At 44.5% G+C, this 26183-nt stretch overlaps 1 protein-coding gene across 1 annotated transcript; it reads right to left on the reverse strand.

Annotated features, from left to right (window-relative positions):
* Positions 1-1761: 1761 nt before the first annotated feature.
* Positions 1762-24943, reverse strand: LOC134333939 (cadherin-11). Its single transcript, XM_063016106.1, has 13 exons — positions 24533-24943; positions 18342-18636; positions 18131-18250; positions 16879-17046; positions 13684-13865; positions 10125-10381; positions 8763-8899; positions 5712-5833; positions 4582-4699; positions 4177-4500; positions 3281-3455; positions 2936-3200; positions 1762-2673 (listed from the first exon to the last, which is right to left on the reverse strand). The coding sequence occupies exons 1-13, from the start codon at positions 24941-24943 to the stop codon at positions 2071-2073; spliced, it is 3177 nt and encodes a 1058-aa protein (XP_062872176.1). The 3' UTR covers positions 1762-2070.
* Positions 24944-26183: the final 1240 nt, after the last annotated feature.

Raw genomic sequence — 26183 nt, forward strand, 5'->3', positions numbered from 1 at the left:
GCGCATGTAAAGTGAGCTTCTTCTTCCTCGTCTGCCTAGATCTGATTATTTACCCTCATTTTCCTTTCCTCCATCCTTTAATGCCAAGTTCACACTACACGACTTCGGTTCACACTACACGACTGGATCTCTTGTAATCGGGAGTCTTTCAAGTCGGTGTGTATTACACACTACACGACTGATCGGCGATAGGGGGTTTCACACTACACCATCTATCACCAACTGGAATCGCACTGCAGGTGAGCTTCTCTGCTCTCCCAAACTACGTTCTGTCACGAAAACAAACACGAGAAGTGACGAGGGGTTTAATGATACCACGTCCAAAAATGCACGTCAACAAGTAGCGAGCGATCAAAGTTTCTGCACTGATGTGCAGCGTAAAATCAAGGAGAAAAAATAAATGAATCAGAGTGGATTTGGCAACGCGAGCAGCATGGATTGTTCTATAGTGAGTTGGAGGTTAATAAATATTATTGCAATGCAGCGTGGGTGTTTTGTAGAGAATGATAAGGTCAGAAATACTGTAAAACTGTGTGTGTGTGCTGATGTATTCTGATATAAACTATATTATACCCCTGTCCCACCTTTTTACACTCCTCCCCTGCGTTTCCCCTCACACCGCATCTTGCGTTCTCATTGGCTGTTCGACATGGCACTCATTGCCAGTTGGGCAACTCAGATCCAGATATTTGACATGCTAGATATCTTGCTTCAGTTGCCGCATAGTGATTGAGAGCCGAGTTTCGATCGATGAGTGAACGCCAAGTTGCTCCCGACACAGCAAATCTAGAACCGACCAGTCGGTAAGCGAAAATCAGGGCAAAAATCGTGTAGTGTGAACCAGGCATAGGTATCGCTCCATTCTCTCCTATATTCAAACCATCTTCATCTTTAACCATCATCTGTTTTATTAAACGTCCTCTTTATTATTCTCTCACTCACTCCAAACTTGAAACTTAATTTTTCATAAAGATAAGAAGCTTCTATATTCAGATTTCAGAATCGCTTCATTTTTTATAAATCTTTTTAAAATATTTTAATAAATTCAGTGTTGGTGGTTTTGAATCAATATTTCAGTGCTGAGCTGTTTGGTATCTTTGGCTCAGAGTGAAATATTCACGTTGCTATAATGGACGATTGTGAAGAAGCTAAAAACTTGCCGTGAAATATTAACGTGTTTATACTTCAGCTTTCTATTCAATATTCAACAATTCTCATGTTGGCACAGAGGGATATTCCGCTAGCACACCAGCGCTGAGATTTTGAACACTGCGGTTTGAATCTCAGCTCTGCTACCGGTCGGCTGGGCACCGTCTAGCGGACACAATTGGCCACCGAGTCTGCTGGGTTGGGGAAATGACCAGACTATGTGGGTGGGGTCTTCAAGGGCAAGTGAGCAGCAATATACCCTCCTTTTGTTTCTTGCTAGTCTTTCTGTATTCTTCTATTTGCTCTTGCTGGCACCTCAAGCAGACAGTAGGTGTCACTGTAGCAGCAACGAGAAGGCGATTCGTTATCTGACCGTCCCTCCCTCAGACACATCAACTGTGACTGTTGGGCGCCCAGCCAGCCCGAGAGTTAAAAAAATGCTCTTTTTTACTTGCTGTACCTCCTGTTGTCTCAGTTTTTTGTACCTTTTAGGACACATTTATCTTTAAATTTCTATTTTGTTTATCTTAATTTAATGTGTCGTATTTTTACACCACATTTTTTCTTTTAATATCTATCAATTTGTAAATCATAGATCCTCACTGCTCACCTCTCTTTTCACCATTCTATCTCCTAAATTTCTCTAATTTTGTCTTCATACTATCATTCGCCTTATTTGAACTTGTTTTACTTGCTTTATTATTTTTAATTCTTTATTTTACCACTTCTCTTCACCCTTTATTCACACTCTTTCATTTCAGTATGTCCTCCATTCTTTTCCTTGATTTTACTAAGCAACTTGTTACATTTTATTAGGCTCACATTCCTTTCACCTCACACTATCAACCCCAGTTCCTTGTCTTCTCCTTGAAAATAATTCATTTTCATATTCTCAAATTTTTTACCCTCTCCACCTCATCTCTACGATCCACCTCCCTCCTCCCCCTGTACTTCCCCTTCCTCTTTAATGACTTTGTTTTCTTTTCCCTCTTTATTCTTCTCATCAGCTCTGAGGACCTCCAACAGTTTCTGAAATTTGGGTTCCCACTCTTTAAAAACCTCGCCCTCCATCCCCCCGTCGTCCTGGCTCTCTATGGAGCTGAGCGACGTGGCCTCCGACTCGGCCCCCTCGTACTCGTACATCCGCAGCGAGTCGTACGGAGGCTGCATGGGGTCGAAGGTCACCCAGTCCAGCCTCTGCCGCAGCAGCTCGTCGATCGTTAGGGTCAGCACGCCGGCCCTGTTCTTCACCTCCGGTCTGGTGTGGAGTCCCACAGGGTGCTGAGTGCAGTCCTGTGCTGTTTTCGGATATACAAAAGTAGTTCCGGTCAGTATTTCTGCTCCCGCTCGTAGTAGAGTTCCTTCCATGGTTCTGAACGGAGCCGCGCTGCATCCGGGTGTGGCTCCGTGTGAGGATGTGATGTTCTCAGGAGCAGCAGGTGATGAGACGGAGGAGTGAAGGTGATGGAGTGATGAAGCTGGAGGATCCGCTGGACGGCCGCTGTCGCTCTGGATTAATGAAGCCTACAGAGAGACCGAAGATGGATTAGTGAGCTGCCTCGCTGCCTCCTGCCTACCTGATCAGCTGCCTCAGTAGAGAGGCAGATTCAGTGCTGAGGAGGCGTCGGACGCTCCCTCGTTATTCAGTCAGATTATCACTCAGAATTAAGGCGCCTCAGTAGGAGCATTTTCAGGGATCTGAGGATTTAGACACGCCCTCTTCTCTGGAGTGTAGGATGACATAAAATGTGTCTATGTAAAGAGAGAGATAGGTCTTCAGACAGACCTGATTTTGGCTCGTGGCGACGCCCTCGTCCCCCGGCTGGCTCTCGGCAGAACCGTCGCACTCCTCTCTGGTTCTGTTCTGATTCGTCCTTGTGAGCGCAGAACCGGGTCGTAACGGCCTGGGGTTCAGTGTGTGTCCGCGCGGGAGCGTCTGTGTCAGCCTGTCCCGGTCCGGGCGGGACTCGAAGCGGCTGAACGGACCCTCGTTCAGGGCGTGGATGCTGTAGCAGAGCTGACTGTACAGCGGCGCGGCACCAACACATCGCCTGGAGAAGATAATAATAAATAATAACAATAATAATAAAATATAAACACGACCTGACGAGGTGCTGACACGTTCACTCACGCGTGTATGCCGTGTGGTACGCTTTTTAAAGCGGTGATGTCGAAAGCAGCCGTATCTTCCTCTCCTCCGCCCTCCACGTCATATCTGATGATGTTCTCTCTGATCTCGTCGTTTTCCACCGGAGACAGAGAGTCGCGCTTCCTCTTCCTCGTGGACAGAGACCACGCCACCACTACTGAGAGAAATTACAGGTCATTACGAAATACCATCAACATCACGGCTTCATTACAATACAACGACTTTCAAAGTGACTAAACTGAGCAGAGACAGATTGATAAATTAATGGATGGATGGAGGGTGTCATCTGGAGGGGGCACCTATGCTCTTACATTTATATTTAAAGTAAAAATCGGCAAATTAGCAAAATAAATAATATTTTGTAATAAAAACAATCATAAAAAAGAAAATAATATAAAAAATAATAATTAATAATAAAAATAATAAATTAACTGCATTATAATAATAATAATAATTAGTTGTATAATAATAATAATAGTAATAGTAAAAATAACAATTACAGTAATAATAATAATAATAATAAAAACAATAATCATAATAACAATACAAATAATAAAGATAATAATAATAATCTAATACAATAATAACAATAAACATAAATAATATTTTTTAATAAAAATAATAATAAAAAAGAAAATAATAAATAATAACATTATTGTAAATAGTAAATAATAACATTAATAATAAAAATAATAATAATGCTGATGATTATAATAATACCAATAATATAAAAATAATAAATTAATTAACTGCATAATAATAATAATGATTAATTGTATAATAATAATAATAATAATAATAATAATAATAATAACAATAATAATAATAATTAATAATAATAATAATAATAATAATAATAATAAAAGACTCTGTGGTACCAGCGAGGATGAAGGATGATGCCAGCACTGCCAGCATGACGGCTGAGGTGAAGCCCAGCAGTGTGGATGATGATGGAGGAGAAGAACACACAGCTTGTCTCTCCCACTCCATCATGTCCTCTCCATCCGTCCTCCTCTTCCTGTCCTCCACCCACATCCCTCCATTCTCACAGGGACACAGCGTCACGGTCACGGTCCCCATGCTGCTCAGCGCTGACTCTCCATCCTGCAGGATTATGGGTATTTTGACAGTTTGGAAGGCGGGGTAGGTGGCGTGAGGGAGGGGCTTCAGGGAGGACAGGAGAAGCAGATTGGCCGTGTGATCTGTGGGAGGAGAGGAGCATGTGACTGTTACCAGAATAGCTCCACATCATAAAGGATGAGAATAATGGGAATAGAACTCACCTCCTCTCTCCTGGATGGTGAAGTTCAGAGACACGCCGCTGTTTGATGGCAGACTGAAGCGTACAGGTGAACTGGAGCTGATCTGGTCCCTGTCTACAGCCCGGATCACCTGTATCACCTAACACAAACACACACACACACCTGTATCACCTAACACACACACACCTGTATCACTTAACACACATACACCAGACACACAGACACCTGTATCACCTAACACACACACACCTGTATCACTTAACACACATACACCAGACACACAGACACCTGGATCACCTAACACAAATACACCACAGTGGAATGGGTCTAGGTTTTATAGGCAGTTGATGCAATGCACACAACGTCCTTCTTTATCAAACACGTCTACATCTACTAGGTGGACCAACTAGGTAGGAGTGTCTAATAGAGTGGACAGTGAGTGGACACTGTATTTAAAAACTCCAGCAGCGCTGCTGTGTCTGATCCACTCATACCAGCACAACACACACTAACACACCACCACCATGCCAGTGTCACTGCAGTGCTGAGAATCATCCACCACCTAAATAATACCTGCTCTGTGGGGGTCTTTTGGGGGTCCTGACCATTGAAGAACAGGGTGAAAGGGGGGTAACAAAGCATGCAGAGAAACAGATGGACTACAGTCAGTAATTGTAGAACTACAAAGTGCTTCTATATGGTAAGTGGAGCTGATAAAATGGACAGTGAGTGTAGAAACAAGGAGGTGGTTTTAATGTTATGGCTGATCGGTGTATATACTTGATATAACTGTCCCGTTTGCAGTGAGACTCTGTATAAATTTGTGTTCTTAATGTAATGATGACGACGAACGTTTCTGTCGAACAGACAGCAAACGATCGAGAAACACAATCCAAGTAACGGCAGTCAGAGAGTCAGACAAAGCTCGCTCGATCTGCAAACAGTTTCCGATGAACGAGGTTCACAGGAACGGTCAAAAGTACAAAGCTGGGATCAATATCAGGGATAATCAGTAAATACAAACGATCATATACATGATAGAGAACAGAACTGAAAACGGGTGGGAAACACACACACACACACACACACACACACACACACACGCAGACCAATACGAGGTTCTAGCACGTGATATTTGTAAAAGTTCAAACCTGTCCTGCAGTGCCGGAGTCACACACCGCCGTGTCGTACTGTCTGTCCAGCACAGGCGGGTTGTCATTTACATCCAGCGTCTCTATGGCAACTGCAACCCTGGTAACTTGGTCGGGGCTGTCTACGAGCGAGAGATGAAAACATTGAATTGATAGCATCACGCCCGAGTGGCAGGACTCGGGGATTAGGCGCGTCGCACACAGGCGAACGGATCCGCCCCAAAAGAGGGCGGCTTCGGTGGCGGACCGGATTGAAGGCTCGCGGTTTGGGTTCGTTCGTCCTACAAGATGCCTTATTTGGACAGTGGTAGGCTAATGGATAGAGCTTTGGGCTGCCAATCAAAAGGTTGAGAGTTCGAATCTCGGCTCTGACATGCAGCCACGGTTGGGCCCTTGAGCAAAGGCCCTTAACCCTCTCGGGTCCAGAGGCGCGCTCTGACCCCAGCTTCCAAAATGAGCTGGCATATGCGGCTTTCTATGTATATTCAGTTGTAGCCTAGTGGTTAAGGTACTGGACTAGTAATCAAAAGGTTGATGGTTCAAGCCCTACCTCAGCCAGGTTGTCACTGTTGGGCCCTTGAGCAAGGCCCTTAACCCTCAATTGCTTAAGCAGTATGCTGTCACAGTACTGTACGTCGCTTTGGATAAAAGCATCCGCTAAATGATGAAAATAAAATAAAATATTCTGTTATCAACCGATTATTTCCAACCAATTATTTCCATTATGGATTCACTTCAGCGTGGGTCTACAACATCTGCCACAGATGCTTCACCTGCCAGCGCCCCTTGTGCAGCAACCCATCATTAAAGTGCCATTTGAGCACCCGGTTGGGGTCCTGTAACATCTGGAGCATGAGCACTTTCTAGCAATCATGGATTTTGTCAGTAACTTCGGGCATTCGTGCTGAGAAAGGCAACCGAGTCAAATCGGCTTCCTCAAAGAGGTTCTAGGGCAGGTATGTCCGAAGTCCACGGGCCGTGATTGGATTATATACGGCCCGCATCTTCTGTCTTAAATTGCATTACTTGTGGCCCACCAGCACCATCAAACAGAAAAAAATTAAATAAAAAAAGTTATCATCGCTGTCCGATAAAAAACACGTATCTCCACTTTTAGCGGTTTTCACTTTTTTTTTTACGTGTTAATTGTGGGTCACCACACAAGCACACATACCATGTATAACTCATAACTTGTACAATAACTGTACAGTACATCTCGGACTTATTATTCCAGATTTTATATATTTATATTCATTCACATTTAATCATTTTTGTACATTTGTACATAAAGAGTCTTAATCAATACCTGTATATATTGAACAAATGGTGCCAGTTTTATGTAAATTTTATATAAGTTTTATGTAAGTTAATGTGTATATTTTTTGTATATGCATATCTTATTGTTTAGAATAATGTCATCGGGGACTGTTGGCAAGTTTGGACACCACTGCTCTAGGGGGTTCCTGAGATTTTGGATAAACGCAGCACCTCAGAGAAAATGCAGAAGATTTTAGGCGCGCTGAGAAAATGAATAGTTCCGAGGGAAGTGGGTATGTTTAATTTAAAGAAGTGTAAAAACCTTTCCATTAGGATTATAACCTGGTGAGTGAAGTAGAAGTCGACAAAATCAAAGTTTACACGACACTGTGGACGATATATCATCAGTCACTCAAATAAGAAGGAAGTGGAATCGTTAGTAATAAGAAGCTCAGTTCTATTTTTATTTCTTTTATTATAAAAGAGTCTGTGGGTCGCTCAGCGGTAAAACACGCTAGCACACCAGAGCTGGGATTTCGAATACATCGTATCGAATCTCAGCTCTGCCATCCGGCTGGGCTGGGCAGCTACATGAACAACGTTTGGCTGTTGTTCGTACGGGGTTAGGGAGCTGGATAGGAACCTCATAGGGACCTCTGAGTAGAGGACAGAGTCAAGGAATAATGCTGATCAGGGTGTGGCTCTCCATGCACAAAGCTGATCGGCATATTAACTTGGCTGTGCAGGTGAAAAAATGCAGTCGGCTACTGCACACGTGTCGGAGGGGACGTGTGTCAGTTCGCTCTCCTCAATCATGGGGCGGGGATCGGCATCAGTAGAGAGGAAGCATAACGCTAAAAATCGGGAGAAATACATATTATATATAGAGTATATATATTTATATGTTTATATATTTATATTTATGTTTTTATATATTTTTGTTTTTATGCATTTTTTCCCTCTTTTCTCCCTTTTTAGCGCGTCCAATTGGCAGATTGCATCATGCTTCCTCTCCACCAATGCCGATCCTCGCTCTGGTTGAGGAGAACGAAGCTAACCCACGCCCCCTCCGACACGTGGGCAGCAGCCGTATGCATCTTATCACCTACACTTTGACGAGTGCAGTGCAGCTCAGCATTGTGTATGGAGAGACACACCCTGAGAGCACTCTTTTCTCATCTCTGTGCAGGCGCCACCAATCAGCCAGCAGAGGTCAGAATAGCAGCAGTCATGGGAGAGAGTCCCTATCCGGCTTAGTCCCGCCCATATCTGAACAACAGGCCAATCATTGTTTATGTGGCCGCTCATATGATGTATTCGAGATCCCAGCTCTGGTTCCAGCGTGTGTTTTTACCGCTGTGCCACCTGAGCGACCTGTGGTTGTGTATTTTTACTCCATCTAAACCCCAACAGTAAAAGTTTGGACCCTGCTTAAACCCGATAAAGAGTTCAAGCTTCATCACCACTAAGCGGTCACTACTGGGCACCTCATTAAGGACCTTTGCTCTCAGTTGCTTTGCTGAATGTAAATTTTGACCCTGGACCTAAAGAAGAGTTCCTCACAGGAGCCCATTGACCCTAAGGAACACTGTGAATACCCCTACTGACCTTCCAGCACACACAAGCAAGATAAGGAACATCTACTTAGGACCATGCCAATCCTGGAGATCCAGCATCAGAGGAGAAATCGAGCTGAGGTGAAATGATTTTTCTTGATACACTAATCACGAGCTCAGAGCCTCAAACGTCGCGCCTCATTCGTAACGATCGATTCAGAGTGTGATGGAGCGATACCTCTCTGAGACGCGATGACGGTGATGTTGCGCCACTGCTCGCGCTCCCGGTCCAGCTCGATCATGGCGGTGATGAGCCCGCTAACGGGAGAGATACGGAACGCAGCGCTGGGATCGGACGCCGGGTCGATGGAATACCTGAGAGAGATAAAGAGGAAGAGACGGGACATGAAAAACGAGGTGAGGACGAAGATTAAGACTGACAGGTGAATAACGAGGACCAGAAACAGGATTAGCCATAACATTAAAACCACCTCCTTGTTTCTACACTCACTGTCTATTTTATCAGCTCCGCTTACCATATAGAAGCACTTTGTAGTTCTACAATTACTGACTGTAGTCCATCTGTTTCTCTCTATGCTTTGTTAGCCCCCTTTCATGCCCCTTAGGTGGTGGATGATTCTCAGCACTGCAGTGACACTGACATGGTGGTGGTGTGTTAGTGTGTGTTGTGCTGGTATGAGTGGATCAGACACAGCAGCGCTGCTGGAGTTTTTAAACACCTCACCGTCACTGCTGGACTGAGAATAGTCCACCAACCAAAAATATCCAGCCAACAGCGCCCCGTGGGCAGCGTCCTGTGACCACTGATGAAGGTCTAGAAGATGACCGACTCAAACAGCAGCAATAGATGAGCGATCGTCTCTGACTTTACATCTACAAGGTGGATCAACTAGGTAGGAGTGTCTAAAAGAGTGGACAGTGAGTGGACACAGTATTTAAAAACTCATACTAACACACCACCACCATGTCAGTGTCACTGCAGTGCTGAGAATGATCCACCACCTAAATAATACCTACTCTGTGGTGGTCCTGTGGGGGTCCTGACCATTGAAGAACACGGTGAAAGCAGGTTAAAACAGTATGTAGAGAAACAGATGGACTACAGTCAGTAATTGTAAAACTACAAAGCACTCATATATGGTAAGTGTTGCTGATAAAATTTGCACAGGGTACTGTTTTTATTTAAAAATTTCAAATTGCACAACGTCTGTAACTGCACCTTCAGCCCCCCCCCCCCCCCTTTTTAGTTTCTTTTGTTCTTGTCCTGTTAGATGTTTTTATATTATATTATTATTTTTTATATTATTTTATTTTATTTTCTTCATATATGTATATTTTTAGATTTTATATCTTACTTGTATTTACATTTGTACAAATTTTTTGATTCTTTATTTACCTCATTGTAATGTCACTCTGTGATGTTTTTTGTCATAATTGTTATTGCTGCTGCGACACCACAATTTCCCTTCGGGGATTAATAAAGTACTCAATCAATCAATCAATCAATCAAATGGACAGTGAGTGTAGAAACAAGGAGGTGGTTTTAATGTTATGACTGATCAGTGAAGAGCGTACGTACTCTACATTGGTGCTGAGTCCTGTATCGGGGTCGACGGCATGAACCCGTCCCACGCTGCACGGCGCTCTGCAGTTCTCGCTGATGTTCAGATGGTATCGCGCGTGAGTGAACTGCGGCGGCTCGTCTGCATTCAGGACGGTGATCCTCACCACCGCTTCGTCCCTAAACACCCCGCCGCGGAGGAAGCGCACGTCCAAGCGGGGGTTCTGAACCTCCACCGAGAGCGTGTACGAGCTGTGAGTCTCAAAGTCCAACACCTGAGAGGACACACATGGAGAGGGTCACACTTATTTCTGCATGTTCTCCCTTTTTCTTCTAATTTAGTCATAGCCAATTACTTTTACCCCTCTAAAGACCCTGATGGCGTCTGAGGAGGGTATATTCTCCCGACACACATGTGCGTGCTCCACCGACCCCTCTTTATTCGCCCGTACTTCGGTGGATTGGCATGTGAGGTCAGTCTTGCACATGGAGAGTCACACACTGATCTCTACATTTCTCCACTCCCGTACAGGCACCTCGGGCTACTAACCAGGGTCCTTACAAAGCATCAAAGACCCCGCCCACTTTGTAGTCCAACTTTTTCCACCCAGCAGCCTGTTTTGTCCGCTGCACTGTCTGCACTGCCGATTGTGCCTGCTAGGGACGTTGTAGCCTAGTGGTTAAGGTACTGGACTAGTAATCAGAAGGTCACCGGTTCAAGCACCATCACTGCTAGGTTGCTGTTGTTGGGCCCTTGAGCGAGGCCCTTAACCCTCAATTGCTGAGACTGTATACTGTAACAGCACATCTGCTAAATGTCAAAAATGTGAATGTAGGCGGCGCCCAGCCGACCGGTAGCAAGGCGAGAGTTCAGAGTCCCAGCGCCCGTGCACCACCGCATCAAGGGGCAGTTTAAAGTAGCCAATCCAAGACAGGGCTTCAGCCTGCCTGTGTAGATGCCCATCCGGCTGATAGCACAGCTGAAATGTGAACCTGTTTTTGCATGAGAAGTCCTGGCTCACAATCAAGGTTCCAATTCTTCCTAAAGGTGTTTAATAGAGTTTAAGGTCACGGCAGTTCAGACCACCGAAGCCGGCTCATCAAACCATGTCTTTATAGACCTCACAGTCATGTCAGAACAGGAAAGAGCCTTCCCTAAACTGTTCCCCCAAATTCAATCATTATTCACTCACTCAACTCAATCACACCAACTCAATCGCTACAGACCTCCAGACTTCATGTGGCCTTCAGATGAGCTCAGGAACAGTGTGTAGAGCTTCATGGAACGGGTTTCCATGTCCGAGCAGCTGCATCCAAGCCTTACATCACTGCTGCGGTGGTGTAAAGCACGCCGCCACTGGACTCTAGAGCAGTGGAGACGTGTTCTCTGGAGTGACAAATCACGCTTCTCCGTCTGGGTTTGGCGGTTGCCAGGAGAACGGTACCTGTCTGACTGTATTGTGGGGTGTTTTTCAGGAGTCGGGCTCGGCCCCTTAGTTCCAGTGAAAGGAACTCTTAATGCTTCAGCATACCGAGAGATTTTGGACAATTTCATGCTCCCAACTTTGTGGGAACAGTTTGGGGATGGCCCCTTCCTGTCCCAACATAACTGCGCACCAGTGCACAAAGCACAAGCTCCATAAAGACGTGGATGAGCGAGTTTGACCTGCCTGCACAGAGTCCTGATCTCAATCCGATAGAAAACCTTTGGGATGAATTAGAGTGGAGACTGTGAGCCAGGCCTTCTCGTCCAACATCAGTGTCTGACCTCACAAATGCGCTTCTGGAAGAACGGTCAAAAATTCCCATAAACACACTCCTAAACCTTGTGGAAAGCCTTCCCAGAAGAGTCGAAGCTGTTATAGCTGCAAAGGGTGGCGACATCATATTAAACACTATGGATTAAAAGTGGGACGTCACTGAAGTTCATATGCGTGTGAAGGCAGGCGAGCGAATACTTTCGGCAGTATAGTGTAGCTGATTCCTCCTCCTCTGTGGTTTTGTACCCACATGCTGCTGAGTTTGGGTTATTATTCACTTTCATGCCTCGTCTCCCTCCTCGTCCTCTCCTGCATTATGTTATCAGCGCTGCGTGGTTCCCTCTTATCATAAACTCCTCCGACACACACACACACACACACACACACGCACGCACACACACACACACACAGCTGTCTCTATAGGCGCTTATCAAAGCGGTAAACAGCTCGGCTCATTCTGCATGGCGTGTATTTTTGTGGAGGTCTGAACTCGCCCCCGCTTCTCACTCGCTTCCAGAGGAATTAGGGTCGCATCGCTCACTCGCGTAAAAGCCGATTCATCGTCGGCGTGACTCGGTACGGAGCGACTTACAACTGTGACCATGTACGATCAGAGCGACTGAGGGTTGAGGGCCTCGCTCAAGGGCCCGACGGTGCCGACCTGGAGGGTGCAGGGCTTAAACCTCGTCTTATGCACTCTGTCTAAACTTGAAACGAACACAATAGCACGCACTACTACAGTTGTAGTCTAGTCGTTAAGGTACTGGACTAGTATTCAGAAGGTCGTTGGTTCAAGCCCTCCCACTGCGAGGTTGTCACTGTTGGGCCCCTGAGCGAGGCCCTTAACCCTCAATTGCTTAGACAGTATACTGTCACAGTACTGTGAGTCGCTTGGAAAAATAAGCGTCTGAAAAATGCCGAAAATGTAAATGTACTACACATTTGCTCATTCATTTCTGCTAACCACTTCATCCTGATCAGGGTCGCTGTGGGTCAGCGCCAGTCGGGAATACACCCTGGACAGGTCGCCGATCCATCACAGGGCAACACAGGCTCACACATTCACTCAGTCAGATCTAGAGTCAGTTTAGAGCAGCCAATCCACCTTCCAAGTGTTTTTAGATGCAGAGAGAACATACCAAACTCCTCTATTACTGATGGAGTTTAGAGCAGCCAATACACTTTATAGATGCAGATAGAACATACCAAACTCCTCTATTACTGATGGAGTTTAGAGCAGCCAATCCACCTTCCAAGTGTTCATAGATGCAGAGAGAACATACCAAACTCCTCTATTACTGATGGAGGACTGATTCCAGGTTTGTAATGGACATTATCATCCCACAATGTACATGTAACATTCCTACAATGTAACTAAGTGAAGGATAGGGACCTTGCTTAGGGGCCCAACAGTGAAAACCTGGCAGAGATGGGGCTTGAACCAGCAACCTTCTGAATACAAGTCTGGTATTCCATACCAGTGTATTAACCATTAGCAGAACATCTAAAGTATCAGCCTGTGTGGGTTCAGCTCTGTCCCTAATATAGATGAACACTCCTTTTATTTGATTTCATTTTCCTCATCGCTGTGTGTGTCCTGGTCAGGGTCGTGGTGGGTCCAGTTTCACCGGGAAACGCTAGGAAACCACAAGGCAGAAAGTTCTGTACTGCCGAGAAACTTCGGCTCTGTTTCTGTTCCCAAATACCACCTCATTTTATACTGGTCATTTCTTTAAAAGGTCAGTCAGACCTTTAAAATACCGCAATCACGGTAACACACACACACACACACACACTCACAGAGCTTTCCCTCTCACCTGGTTGAGTAGAATCACCCCCTGCTGCTTCAGGCCACTGATGTTGAACACTTTCCTCCCGTCTCCGTCCGTGATGGTGAAGACCAGCTCAGCGTTCTCTCCAACATCAGCATCAGAGGCGGAGACGCGACCCACCTCGACCCCGGGGAGGGCCAGCTCTGATACTGAGAACACCCACAGACCTGAGAGAGAGAGAGACAGAGAGAGAGAGAGACAGAGAGAGAGAGGCAGAGAGAGAGAGAGAGAGACAGAGAGAGAGAGACAGAGAGAGAGAGAGACAGAGAGAGAGAGAGGCAGAGAGAGAGAGAGAGAGAGAGACATAGAGAGAGAGAGGCAGAGAGAGAGACAGAGAGAGAGACTTCAGGTCTCCTTTATTTAACAATAAAATCACCTGAGGACCCGTTAAACCAAAAGTCTGAGAACAGCAGTGAAATTGCTTCTATAACACACACACACACACACACACACACACACACACACACACACACACACACACACACACACACTTTAATATACTAATATTTCTTATGAATACTAATGAATCTCCTCATTATGACCATCACATGTTCAGCTGTAATAATGGTGTATAATGAGTGTAAAGATCTACAGCGCTTTGATCTCACATCACTCTTTCATCTTTCATTATTCATTATTATCATCATCACCATCATCTTCATCATCACCACTGTCACTATTGACGCAATCATTACATCATCATCATCACAATCACCATCCCACCATCATCATAGTAATTATCACCATTATCTTCATCAGCACTTCTTCAACACAATCATCATTACGATTAACACAATCATTACCATCAACATCTTTATCATCTTAATCAACACAATCTTCATGATCATCATCACCATGATAATCATCATCATCATCATCACAATTATCACAATCATAACCATCATTATCTTCATCACCATAATAATCATTATCATCATCATCATCATCATCACAATTAACACAATCATTACCATCATAACCATCATCATAATTATCATCATCACCATCACAATCATCATCATCATAAAAATTGTCATTATCACAATCACCATCATAATCATCATCATCATCATAATCACCAATATCACCATCATTATCATAACAATTAACTCATAAGTCATTGATATCATCTTTATCATCATCATCATCACAATTAACACAATCATAATCATCATCACAATCATCATCATCATAAAAATTGTCATAATCACAATCACCATCATAATCATCATCACAAGTAACACAATAATCACCATCACCATCATCATCATCACAATCAACCCAATCATCATCGTTATGATCACGATTATATGATAATAATAATAAAAATCATCTTCATCACCATCATCATAATAATACTCATCTTCATCACCATCATTTTCATAATCATCTTCATCATCACGAGTAACACAATCATCATCATAATTAACACAATCCCCATAATTATCATGATAATCATCACCATCACCATCATCTTCACCATCATCATCTTATCATCATAATAATCATCACCATCACCATCATCACCTTTGTCATCATAATAATCATCACCATCACCATCATCATCATCATCATCTTATCATCATAATAATCATCACCATCATCACCTTTGTCATCATAATAATCATCACCATCATCATCTTATCATCATAATAATCATCACCATCATCATTATCATCACCTTATAATCATAATAATCATCACTATCACAATTATCATCAAAATAATCATCACTATCATCTTCATCATAATAATCATCACCATCATCAACTTCTTTATCATCATAATAATCATCACCATCACAATTATCATCATAATAATCATCACCATCACCATCATCACCTTTGTCATCATAATAATCATCACCATCACCATCATCACCTTTGTCATCATAATAATCATCACCATCACCATCATCACCTTTGTCATCATAATAATCATCACCATCACCATCACCATCATCACCTTTGTCATCATAATAATCATCACCATCACCATCACCATCATCACCTTTGTCATCATAATAATCATCACCACCATCATCTTATCATCATAATAATCATCACCATCATCATTATCATCATTTTATAATCATAATAATCATCACTATCACAATTATCATCAAAATAATCATCACTATCATCATCATCATAATAATTATCATCTTCATCATAATAATCATCACCATCATCAACTTCTTTATCATCATAATAATCATCACCATCACAATTATCATCAAAATAATCATCACTATCATCATCATAATCATCATCACCATCATCATCATCATCTTTATCATCATAATAATCACCATCATCACCATCATCATCATCTTTATCATCATAATAATCACCATCATCATTATCACAATCACCATCATTATAATAATCATCATCATTATCACAACACAATCGTATTACTATTATTATTATTACTATAACTATTACTATATTTATTATCATGTGCTCTGTTGCAGGCTAACATTAGGAGCACTTTAAAGCACCTGAGTTCTGTTTAAACCCTCCACATACATGGTGGGTTATGAGTCAATAAGCTAAATGTTAAGATCTTGATTCTGATTGGTCAGATGATGAATGAGGGAGCAGCTTCACTCAGGAAGCAGTTTTAGTTACATGCATCAACACTTTGACCACTGGGAGCACCAGGACCACCAAACCTACCATCTATCAAACCCAACCCCACCCCGTCCAACATCATTACTTTGCTGTAACAATAAAAAAAGTACAATTTTAAAACTTATTTAGGATAAACTAAGCTGTTTCTAACACAAACTACACGGTCGGGTGTCCACATACTTTTGCTGTAATAGTTCATGGGGTGACTTGTTGTGATTAAGTGTTTGATGTGTGTAAGTGATTGAGTTCAGCACAGCACCACATTTTATGTTACATCACTTCAAAGATCACTCAAGAATAAGCTGTAACCTTTTACTACACTGCTCTGCCCCCCTCCTACACACACACACACAAACACACACAGTCACACACACACACACTCTCACGCACACACACACACACAATGAAGTGTGTGTCTGGGTTGATTTCTTAGAGTTACATCACACCGACCGCAACTAGTACACTTGGACTGACAGGAACAGACTAGGACTGAGTGTGTGTGTGTGTGTGTGTGTGTGTGAGTGTGTGTGAGAGAGAGACTCACGTTGAGTGAAGCGTGGTGGGTTGTCGTTGACGTCACTCAGGTTGACGGTGATGGACGTGGTACCTGTTAGACCCCCCTGATGTCCTGCCATGTCTCTCGCTTCCAACACCAGCACGTACTGAGCCTGCACCTCGCGGTCCATATCGGACGTGGCGGTACGAACCACACCTACACACACACACACACGTACACACACACACACACACACACTGGTTCAGTACTGGTTCAATATTCACCCCATTACTGGTTCAGAACTGGTTCAGTTTTTCTCCTTACTAGTTCAGTACTGGTTTAGTATTCCTCTCTCACTGGTTCAGCACTGGTTCAGTATTCCCCACTCACTGGTTTAATATTCCCTCTCACTGGTTCAGTACTGGTTCAGTATTCCCTCTCACTGGTTTAATATTCCCTCTCACTGGTTCAGTACTGGTTCAGTATTCCCTCTCACTGGTTTAATATTCCCTCTCACTGGTTCAGTACTGGTTCAGTATTCCCTCTCACTGGTTCAGTATCCCCCCCTTATTGGTTCAGTACTGTTTCAGTATTCCCCACTCACTGGTTTAATATTCCCTCTCACTGGTTCAGTACTGGTTCAGTATTCCCTCTCACTGGTTCAGTACTGGTTCAATATTCCCCACTCACTGGTTTAATATTCCCTCTCACTGGTTCAGTACTGGTTCAGTATTCCCTCTCACTGGTTTAATATTCCCTCTCACTGGTTCAGTACTGGTTCAGTATTCCCTCTCACTGGTTCAGTATCCCCCCCCTTATTGGTTCAGTACTGTTTCAGTATTCCCCACTCACTGGTTTAATATTCCCTCTCACTGGTTCAGTACTGGTTCAGTATTCCCTCTCACTGGTTTAATATTCCCTCTCACTGGTTCAGTACTGGTTCAGTATTCCCTCTCACTGGTTCAGTATCCCCCCTTATTGGTTCAGTACTGTTTCAGTATTCCCCACTCACTGGTTTAATATTCCCTCTCACTGGTTCAGTACTGGTTCAGTATTCCCGCTCACTGGTTTAATATTCCCTCTCACTGGTTCAGTACTGGTTCAGTATTCCCTCTCACTGGTTCAGTATTGGTTCAGTATTCCCTCTCACTGCTTCAGTACTGGTTCAGTATTCCCCCCTCACTGGTTCAGTATTCCCCCCTCACTGGTTCAGTGATGATGTGGTGGAAAAGTGTTAAACAGTTCAGGATTTTGGCACTGGTACCGGTACCATGCTGTGGTAAAGTGTGATGAGTGAGACCTGTGTGCGGGTCGACGGTGAAGTGCTGCTGCCCCTGAACCACGGAGTAAACCAGCTTGGCGCTGTTGCCATAGCTCTGATCATCGGCGTCTGTAGCCGTCACCTGAATCACAGACGTTCCTGTAAGAGAGATGAAACACTGACTGAACACGTGTGTTCTTCCATCCACAGGTGTGTACTCTTCATCAGTGTGTGTGTGTGTGTGTGGTACCAGCACTGGCTCTCTCGGGCACGCTGGCGCTGTAGTGAGTGTGTGTGAACTTCGGAGGATTGTCGTTGATGTCCTGCACTCTGATGATGAACTGCGAGGAGGCCTCGAGGGCGTGGCCCGTCCGTCCGTCTGTTGCTGTGGCGACAAGCCGGTACTGGTCCTTTTCCTCCCGGTCCAGAGGCTTGGTCACGTGGATGTTTCCGGTTTGTCCGTCGATCACGAACACTGAGCCCGCCCCCTCTCCGCTCAGGACGTACAGGACATGCCCTTCGCCCCGGTCCAGACTGGAGCGCAGCTAAACAAGAGGGGGGGGAAAGTGTACCCATAATGCACTGTGCTTTCTCCTCTAGTGACCTCTGATCAGGTCAGAAAAGAAAATGAAGGCCCTACACACTCACTCACACTCAGTAGCAATTACAGCTGCCAGTCCACCTACCGGCATGTGTAAGTGGACTGTAAGCAAGGCTGAGGATTCAAATCTGGGTCCCTGGAGCTGTAAGGCACTTATACTACCTACTGTGCCAAATGTTTGTGGACACCTGATCATTAGCTCCCATTTTATAACCACTGGTATTAATAAGGAGTTTCCTCCCATTTGCAGCGGTAACAGCCTCCACTCCTTTCACAAGGGTTTCCATCAGATTTTGGAATGTGTCTGTTGGAATTTGTGCATGTTTAGTTAAAATGCATTCGTAAGTATTCCCCCCTCACTGGTTCAGCACTGGTTCAGCTCCCCCCCCCCCACACACACACACTGGTTCAGTACTGGTGATGATAACATGTTTCCAGCTCATCACCTCTCTGTCGCGTCTCTCTGAGCCACCAGGGAGGTTTCAGACTCGGTGATGCATTAATGATGTGAAGCCTGAGACGGGGAGTATATTTAGATCAGAGGATTAAACCCACACACACATCTTTCCATTTTACGAGGTGACACTGTGAGTGATGAGGAGGACAACGGGGGAGGACGAGGGGGACGAGGGGGAGGACGAGGGGGACGAGGGGGACGACGACGCGAGCCTAACAAAACTGTCAAAACAAACTTTTAAACTGAAGGGAGCTTTGAAATGCCTGCAAGAGGTGGATTGGAGCTCAGATTTACTTTATTGTGTGTTTGTAAGTGAACCAAAATCTCCAGGTACCACCCTGATTATACCAAAATCTTCAGGTATCACCCCTGATTATACCAAAATCTCCAGGTATCACCCCTGATTATACCAAAATCTCCAGGTATCACCAAGATTATACCAAAATCTTCAGGTATCACCCCTGATTATACCAAAATCTCCAGGTATCACCCCTGATTATACCAAAATCTCCAGGTATCACCCTGATGATACCAAAATCTCCAGGTATCACCCTGATTATACCAAAATCTCCAGGTATCACCCCTGATTATACCAAAATCTCCAGGTATCACCAAGATTATACCAAAATCTCCAGGTCTCACCAAGATTATACCAAAATCTCCAGGTATCACCCTGATTATACCAAATTCTCCAGGTATCACCCTGATTATACCAAAATCTCCAGGTATCACCCTGATTATACCAAAATCTCCAGGTATCACCCCTGATTATACCAAAATCTCCAGGTATCACCCTGATGATACCAAAATCTCCAGGTATCACCAAGATTATACCAAAATCTCCAGGTATCACCCCTGATTATACCAAAATCTCCAGGTATCACCCTGATTATACCAAAATCTCCAGGTATCACCCTGATTATACCAAAATCTCCAGGTATCACCCCTGATTATACCAAAATCTCCAGGTATCACCCCTGATTATACCAAAATCTCCAGGTATCACCAAGATTATACCAAAATCTCCAGGTATCACCCCTGATTATACCAAAATATCCAGGTATCACCCTGATTATACCAAAATCTCCAGGTATCACCCTGATTATACCAAAATCTCCAGGTATCACCCTGATTATACCAAAATCTGCAGGTATCACCCTGATGATACCAAAATCTCCAGGTACCACCCTGATTATACCAAAATCTCCAGGTATCACCAAGATTATACCAAAATCTCCAGGTATCACCCCTGATTATACCAAAATCTCCAGGTATCACCCTGATTATACCAAAATCTCCAGGTATCACCAAGATTATACCAAAATCTCCAGGTATCACCCTGATTATACCAAAATCTTCAGGTATCACCCTGAATATACCAAAATCTCCAGGTATCACCCTGATTATACCAAAATCTCCAGGTATCACCCTGATTATACCAAAATCTTCAGGTATCACCCCTGATTATACCAAAATCTCCAGGTATCACCCCTGATTATACCAAAATCTCCAGGTATCACCCTGATGATACCAAAATCTCCAGGTATCACCCTGATGATACCAAAATCTCCAGGTATCACCCTGATTATACCAAAATCTCCAGGTATCACCAAGATTATACCAAAATCTCCAGGTATCACCCTGATTATACCAAAATCTCCAGGTATCACCCCTGATTATACCAAAATCTCCAGGTATCACCCCTGATTATACCAAAATCTCCAGGTATCACCCTGAATATACCAAAATCTCCAGGTATCACCAAGATTATACCAAAATCTCCAGGTATCACCCTGATTATACCAAAATCTCCAGGTATCACCCCTGATTATACCAAAATCTCCAGGTATCACCCTGATTATACCAAAATCTCCAGGTATCACCCTGATTATACCAAAATCTCCAGGTATCACCCTGATGATACCAAAATCTCCAGGTATAACCCTGATTATACCAAAATCTCCAGGTATCACCAAGATTATACCAAAATCTCCAGGTATCACCCCTGATTATACCAAAATCTCCAGGTATCACCCTGATTATACCAAAATCTCCAGGTATCACCCCTGATACCCCTCTCCAAGTTAACTGGAGATACTAAAGCCCCCCTAGGTGTGTGTGTGTGTATCCTGTGATGGACTGACGACCTGTCCGGGTGTTTCCAACCTTTCGCCCAGTTAATCAGACCTTGATTAGGATAAAGCGCTGATTATACAGACACTGAATGAATGAATGAATGAATAAATTTAAATCAGTTCTTTTTATTTCACTGCACACGGCAATTTCTCCCAAATGTTCTCCTCCGTTGTACCCGCCCCCCTCCCCCCGAGAATGCCTCCTCTAGCACTCCGACACTTAGAACATTTTTATGATGCTAAACTGGTTCTTATAAACCTCCATTAACTCCATCTGTTTCTGCACATGCCTCCATCTCGAAATACACCCCACCCCCACGAACCCCCAACATCCCCGCCCACCCCCATACCCGTCCTCGTCCCCCACCGGTCCTAAATATTCTCACAGCACGAATTACATTAACCCAGTCTATAAAAACAAAAGAGCTGCTCACTGAGCGAAACGCTGCACACACACACAGACACACACACACACACACGCTTACACACACTCCTTCACTGTGCCATCCAGCTGTTCTCGTACACATACATCTGCCTTCGTGTGAATATTTTGGATGCTGACAAAATATTAGACACCGTTTTTTATTATCTCTCCACATGAGCGCTAGTACACCGCCTCTGAGATCTGGGTTCAAATCTTAGCTGTGCTATCGGCCCGTCAAGGGGTCGGGGGTACGTCCGAGGCGCTGCAGCCCTGACCAGCATGGAGAGGTTCATAAAAAAAGAAATAAAATTAAAATATGATGCTAAACTGGTTCCTATAAACCTTCATTAACTCCATCTCGAACCCCCAACGCCCCTCCCACCCCTATCAGGTGCTGTTGTGGTCTGTTACGCTAGCCCACCACCTCTGAGACCCTGGTTCAAATCTCAGCTGTGCTATCAGCCCGCCAAGGGGGTGGGGGATACATCTGAGGCACTGCAGCCTTGACCAGGACGGAGAGGTTCATGAAAAAGGAATGAAATTATAATACAATTATATATGGCTTTATCCTGGTCAGGGTCGTGGTGGTTCCTAGACAGGGTGACCAACACACACTCACCCACTGACTCTTCTACTCAGTCATTCATTTACTTATTTACATTTTAAAGGAGAAAATGGAATACCCGTAGGAAAACCTACACAGGAAGCAAACGGAGCCGAGGATCAAACCCTGCTGTCAGTCGCAATAATGTAGAAATACAGAATAAAGCAGTTCTCTGCCCCGACCCAAAACATCAGAAAGCGCAGATAAAACCGCAGCCATCGGTCTTTATTTTAACCCAATAAAATATTAAACTCAAGCGTCTAATGCCGGGCAAACTTCAGAGAAGCTTTTCATGCTCGTATAATCCGAGCCACGCCGAGCGCCGCCGACGTGAAGACGTGAGGGTGGACAAAAATGTAGAAACGCTGAGAAATGACATTTCAAACGCATTCAGCCGCAATGCAGAGTTTCACTGTTCACGCTCAAAGTGGCTGGAAAGGAAACGTGGTGCCAAAAATGAGCTGCTGGAACCATACTGAACAGCTTTAGGATGAATTGGAACACTGACTGTCCGACATTACTGCCTGACCTTACAAATACAGAGACTCTCTCTCAGAGAGAGTTATAGACACAAACACTGAGTAACTCCACATTATTGGCCACAATTTTGAATCAGCGTGGTTGGTTTGATTATTGGTGTGGTTGGATTCTCAGACTGGCAACTAGTATCTTCAAATGGAGATAAATGGTGGTGAATCTCCTCAGGAGTCACCTAAAACAGGGGTTTTTAACCTGTGGGGCAGTACCTGTCCAGGGGGGCGTGACATTACGAGATTTCTTTACTTCTAAAACTAAAGCAATTCATTTTTCACTCACAGGAGGCATATTTGATTAGTCTCGCTGTGCTGACCACGCACACACGTTAAATGCTATCCAGCTCAGTCTAAATAAAATACCGGTGGCTAGCAGTGAAGATAAATTGCTGACAAAAACAATGACTGCGTGTTCCAGCCCAGGACACCACTAGCAAGGCCGCCCATTCCAATAGCACCGATTCATTAAGCCATCGATATCATGTTGCTTGCCAAAAAAAGGAAAACCCCTGATCTAAAGAACTCAAGTCATTGGTCATGACTCGATATAAAAAACTGTCTACAAAATGGAATTCATGGGAACCCCTAATCTTCCCCCTAAAATGATGTTAGATATGGAAACAACTCCCTCTCCACTATCTGTGAGGCACCAGTGGGAAACTGACCTGCAACTTACTCTCGATGATAAAGACTGGGATAAAATTCTCCACAGGATTTACACTAGACACAATCTAATCCAGCTTAAACTAGTACACCAGGTATATTCCACCAAAACTAAACTAGCCAAAATCCATCTAGACCTTGATCCCACCTGTGACAGATGCCATACGGCCCCTGCTACACTAGTTCACATGTTTTGGGACTGTCCCGCCATCACAAACTACTGGCAATCAATCGGTTATTGCTTTTCTAACATTTTGGACAAACCCATCAAACCCTGCCCCATGGTCGCTTTGTTCGGACTATCGCCCAGAGATGTTTTACTCTCTGCTTCGCTATCTAATGTAGCAGCCTTCTCTACACTCTTAACGAGGCGGAAACACGCCACTCCACCCACATATAACCACTGGTTAAAGGACGCCTCACAATTTCTCTATCTAGAGAGAATTTGGTGCACAGTGAGAACCAGCAGGAGGCTTCTCCCATACTTGGGGGATGTTCCTGAACATCACTTCCCTTGATATTCCAGACATTCCTTGAATTATTTACAGTACTACAGGTACAGTACTACAGGTACAGTACTACAGGTGGTGTGGTGGCCTTACGTGCAAGCAAATGTAATTTCATGATTTCATAAACAATGCATTCCTCTGTCTGGAAATTCTTAAGAAGAATGTGAGATCATCTGTCTGTGAGCTGAAGACGAGGTGTTATGGAGCACGACAGAGATCCAACATTTAATTTGAGTTACAGAGTCGAAGTCCTGATCTGAACCCAGTAGAGATGTGGTGGTGAGACCTGAAACGATCGGATCACGTCTAATAAAATCAACTTAAATCAGTGTTTAGTTGTGCTCATTGCTGCTTAAAGTGATGCAACCAGTTTTTAATACGGCAACCAATTTTTACAGGGGTGATATGTGTGTTGCATAACTTTGTCCCTTAAATAAATTCACTTACTGAATTAAATCTGCAATTTCTGAGTAAAATATGCAAACGTAAACAAAACCACATCGTTCGTCTCGTACCCGTCCGATCAGAACCGGCTCCGGCCCGCTGTACTCCTCGATCACGAAGAACTGGTTCCAGATCCAGCTCCTCCGCCTCCTGGAGGGTCGTTCAGGACCGTCCGCCACCCCCTGGAAAACTGTACCGCTGTTCGGAGTGGTGTATTGTGGGAAATCGGTGGAATTAGGATGCGGATCCAACCCTGTATGAGAGTTCTTTATAAGATCAGAGTCGCCGGATTTTCTGCCGCTCGGAGGAGTAAAAAGTGCGTCTGTGGAACCACCCTGCCCTGTCTGTGCCGACTCTGAACTCTGAGAGGTCTCCGAGATGGACGACGCGTTAACAAGTGGATCTGTCGACGTTTCCTCCGTACACGCGCACACACACATCCACAAGCCGAGGACGAGCAGTCCGGACCTGCTCATCAGCATGATTTACCGGATCAGCCGCTCCAGCAGGAGAACCGAAAAACGACTGACGACTGTGCTCCTGCTTCGCTCTGAGATTTAAATCATCCACGCTCCTGAATTTCTCTCCTTCTCATTTCTCTGTAAAGTCCATCGGTCGCTGCCTCCATCTCTCCCGGCGTCCTCCGGTCCTGATGCTGAGTGAATATTCAGAACATGTGCGTCTCCTCCGGAGTCGCTGCCTATATTCATCTCTCTGTGTTTACCCCCTCTCTCTCAGCTCTCTCTCAGCTCTCTCTCTCTCTCTCCACCTCTTTCCGTTTCTCTTCACGCCTCGACTTGCAATCACAGATTAACACTAAATCCCTCGGGGCATTTTTGGGGCACGGTTGAACTAATCCACCGTCTGTCTGTGTTCGGGAGGTGCAGGGAAACACACACAGCGACAAGAATCAAACCCGGGTCACTGAAACCCACATTGCTTTGCATCATCACTTTATCCTAATTGTTATTGGATTTGACATTTGTTTTTTATTTAAAGGCTACCAGGCGTGTGCCCGGCGTCTCCTGGTGGCGTTGGAGCCACCGTGACCCAGAATAATCAAAATATTTAAACATATCCTGACACTCCTGAAACTGGCACAGCCGGTGGTGTGGGTGCCTCACAGCAACTCAGATACTGGTAAGTAGGTGGAGTGGGTATTGCCCTGACCTGCAAGGATGAAAGAAATTAACCCAACCCAAAAATGGGCTCATGGGTGGCACTGTTGCCTCACAGCGTGAAGGTCCTGGGTTCGATTCCCAACTGGAGCGCACCGAGTCCTTCCTGTGTTTCCTCCCACAGTACGAAGACATGCAGTCAGGTTAATTGAAGATACTGGCGACCTGTCAGGGGTGTTTCCTTCCTTTCGCCCAGTGAATTGCACCCACCACGACCCTGAACAGGATCAATACAATGAATGAATGTATAAAAAAATCCTCAGCCTGAAGTGGAGAGAGGACAGAAGTGACCTTAGTGCCAGCTACTCGATCCACCAGTGGGTGACAGCTCAAGTTCTCGACAAAGAAGTAAGATTGATGCCCATCGATTGACACTGCTTGCGTCCAGCTTGGATTCTCTTGAGGGATCTGCAAACAGGGGTGCTACCACACACCTCTGGAGACAGCTCGCATCCAGGGAGGCTCTCATGTGACGCCAAAAAGCACCGTAGCCAAAATACAGCCACATCAATGGCTGATTCCACAAAAAGAGATTAAGAATGTC

The sequence above is a fragment of the Trichomycterus rosablanca genome, chromosome 19 (genome assembly GCF_030014385.1).
Source record: "Trichomycterus rosablanca isolate fTriRos1 chromosome 19, fTriRos1.hap1, whole genome shotgun sequence".
In the NCBI taxonomy this organism is placed as follows: Eukaryota; Metazoa; Chordata; class Actinopteri; order Siluriformes; family Trichomycteridae; genus Trichomycterus; species Trichomycterus rosablanca.

Coding starts and splice junctions, on each gene's coding strand:
- LOC134333939 (XM_063016106.1), bottom strand. CDS start 24,943: ATGCTGATGAGCAGGTCCGGACTGCTCGTCCTCGGCTTGTGGATGTGT. Junction 18,637..24,532: donor AGCCGGTTCTGATCGGACGG/GTACGAGACGAA, acceptor CCTCTTGTTTAG/CTGCGCTCCAGTCTGGACCG. Junction 3,456..4,176: donor ATCATCCTTCATCCTCGCTG/GTACCACAGAGT, acceptor AATTTCTCTCAG/TAGTGGTGGCGTGGTCTCTG.